Source organism: Brassica napus, chromosome C7, assembly GCF_020379485.1.
Source record: "Brassica napus cultivar Da-Ae chromosome C7, Da-Ae, whole genome shotgun sequence".
In the NCBI taxonomy this organism is placed as follows: Eukaryota; Viridiplantae; Streptophyta; class Magnoliopsida; order Brassicales; family Brassicaceae; genus Brassica; species Brassica napus.
Window position 1 is genome coordinate 17869370 of NC_063450.1, and position 2670 is coordinate 17872039.

Below are 2670 nucleotides of genomic sequence, written 5' to 3' on the forward strand. Positions count from 1 at the left end.
TAGGATTTTTGATATTACATCCATAAATATAGGTGTTTAGTTTCTTTTATAGTTAAGAAAATATTGTTTAATAAATTCTCCTAATAATTAAAGCTGAGATATTTAGTGCTCGTTTTTTTTTTGATAATAAACCTCGTAATTTCTAGTATATCAAATATTTATATTTGCTAAACGTTTTTAATCATATCTGATACGTTGACTGGATATGATGTTATGTGCACGGATCCGTCACCCTACAAAGAGGTATGTCTTGGACTTTTTTAACTTATACATATAGAACTATGGAAATAGATGTTGTTAAGGTGAATGGTAGCATATATGTTTTATTCGGAATAATTCAAGATTTAGTAGTGGAGTTCAAGTTATATGTGGGGTTCAAGTTATATGGTATGCATTCTTGAAAATCATTTTTTTTAATATAGAATTATCTATATTAATGTTTCTGAATTAGTCAAAAGTATATTTCACTTGTCCCATCAAGTATATTTTATAAGCAAAAATAAAATGACTAAATTTATCAGATGAAGATCTATTATATTAAAAAAATTAAGAGCAAATGAAAACACCAGCAAAATAACATTCTAAAATACCAAACAGAAAAATAGAAAACATAAAATGAAAACAAAAATTCATCAAACAACCCAAGCATAACTAATCATTCTTAGCCTTCTCCAACTTTATGCTTTTAGTGCACAATTTCTTTGAGGTCGAGGTGATATCTTTTAGTTCGGCATCGTCTTCCTTACGCTTCGAGAAGGGGGTTGATACTCCTTCCGATGAATTCCGAGAGTTAGGGTTGAACATGGAAACCTAGCAATAGTGTATTGGTCAATTACAGTTAGAATAACCTAGCAGAAATACAACATGAAAGTGTAATCAAGGTTTGATATGAATTAACTTAGTATAAGTAATAATCACAAACCTCTCCACCAGAAAAAGTGGACGAAGTGGTACCAATATTTGAAACTGGTTCAGCAGCAGACTCGATATGATACATGGTATCATTAGTCCAGACTTTAGAAGCGAAGAAAGTATCAGCTCCATTTGTTACATTATCAGAACTTATTGAAACTCCAAAACAAAATGATTTTTCACATATATTATGGACAGGTTCTGGCAATAATTCTGGATCATCTATCTGTGAAATTAAAAATTTGTTAATACACATCAATTAGCATACTGAATATATAGGAAATCTAGTTAATAAAATCACCTCATCATATGAACCATTCCAAAGTTCTTCAGCAGTGTTACCAACAATGGTTTTAGCAACAGTGTCAAGCAACATGATTTTACATGACTCACTATCATCTTTGACAAACAAATGCAGCTTGTACCTGACAGAATAAATTATAATTCAGTTATATAAATAAGATAGATAAACAGCAAATAAAAGTCGCCAATACAAAAAAATATGTCTGGCTTACTTTGGTGAAACATTTGTCACATTAGCATGACACGCTTCGCAACGAAATAATGGCTTTTCAGTTCCAGGATTGCTTCTACCAATTTTGATAGCACGTGTGTTGTGTATGTTACATCCAAAGTAGAACCAACTCCAGTCTGTGTCAATTGATTCAATTGAACAGATGATTTTGCAGCTCCTAGGCTTTGTTTTCAAACAGAAAATAGGAAGTTAAACGTTTTTTTTAGATTAAAATAACCATGAATATCACAGAAATCAATAATATTACCTCATATGCAGCCAAAATTTCAGAGATGGACCTAACTTCAATCTCATTCCAATCTTCTTCTTGCTTCTTAATCATCTTCATATCATTTTTTTTTTCTTATAAATAGCAAGAGGAAGTTCATCTTGTAACAATCTGATAAAAAAATCCTCATAGATGTTAACAACAACATCTATTACGTTGAGTATAAATATGAAAAAATATTGTGTACTAACTTTTGCTTAAAATCAATAGCCTCCCTGCATGGTTGGACTGAGAGTGACAATGGAAGCATCAAATCAATTGGTGATTTGTATAGATCCTATTTGGCACAAATCAATCAACGTTTTGTATATTAATATAAAACAATTAGCAGTATACAAAATGACTTTTAATAGCAGTATAGTACCTCTGAAAATGTTGATTTTAGCAAATCTAATCAAACAAATCAACATTTGATCATTTCCTCTTTCGATATATTCTTCAAATTGTTCAGCGTATTTCCCCCATAGGCAACCCGCAACATCAAGACCACTGCATATAATCATAAGTAAATAGTTATAATAGTCAGTGTTTCACATAACAACTATGCGGGAGCAAGAAATTAACAGACAAAACTCACTTGGTATCACGCATCCGAAACTGAAGTCTCTTTCTGTCCTTGTCATGAACTTGCACAGTTTGAATTCGTCCAAGTTCAAACACTTCACCTATGATATCTATATAAAACGTACACAATATCAAAGAACTACCAAATATAATATTGGTACCAATACTTACGCAAGTTTCTGTGATAAAAAAATGTATAATATCAAATCATACCAATTAGGAACACAGTTTTCAGTTTGGGATCTTGCAAAATTGAATAACTCGCAAGAGACAGGAAGGGATTGTCATCACTAAAATCTGATTCCGAGAAAACCGTCTCGCCAGTGATAGTCATTTGGTATTGAGACCTTGATGTTCGATATTGACCTCCAGCAGCGGAAACCGTAAACAT

The 2670-nt window shown here is 31.8% G+C and overlaps 1 protein-coding gene across 1 annotated transcript; it reads right to left on the bottom strand.

Annotated features, from left to right (window-relative positions):
• Window positions 1-447: 447 nt before the first annotated feature.
• On the bottom strand, window positions 448-1633 carry LOC106409778. The gene is made up of 4 exons (XM_048764464.1): window positions 1428-1633; window positions 1214-1337; window positions 923-1138; window positions 448-810 (listed from the first exon to the last, which is right to left on the bottom strand). Exons 2-4 carry the CDS (start codon window positions 1286-1288, stop codon window positions 652-654), a joined length of 450 nt encoding a protein of 149 aa, XP_048620421.1. The 5' UTR covers window positions 1289-1337; window positions 1428-1633; the 3' UTR covers window positions 448-651.
• Window positions 1634-2670: the final 1037 nt, after the last annotated feature.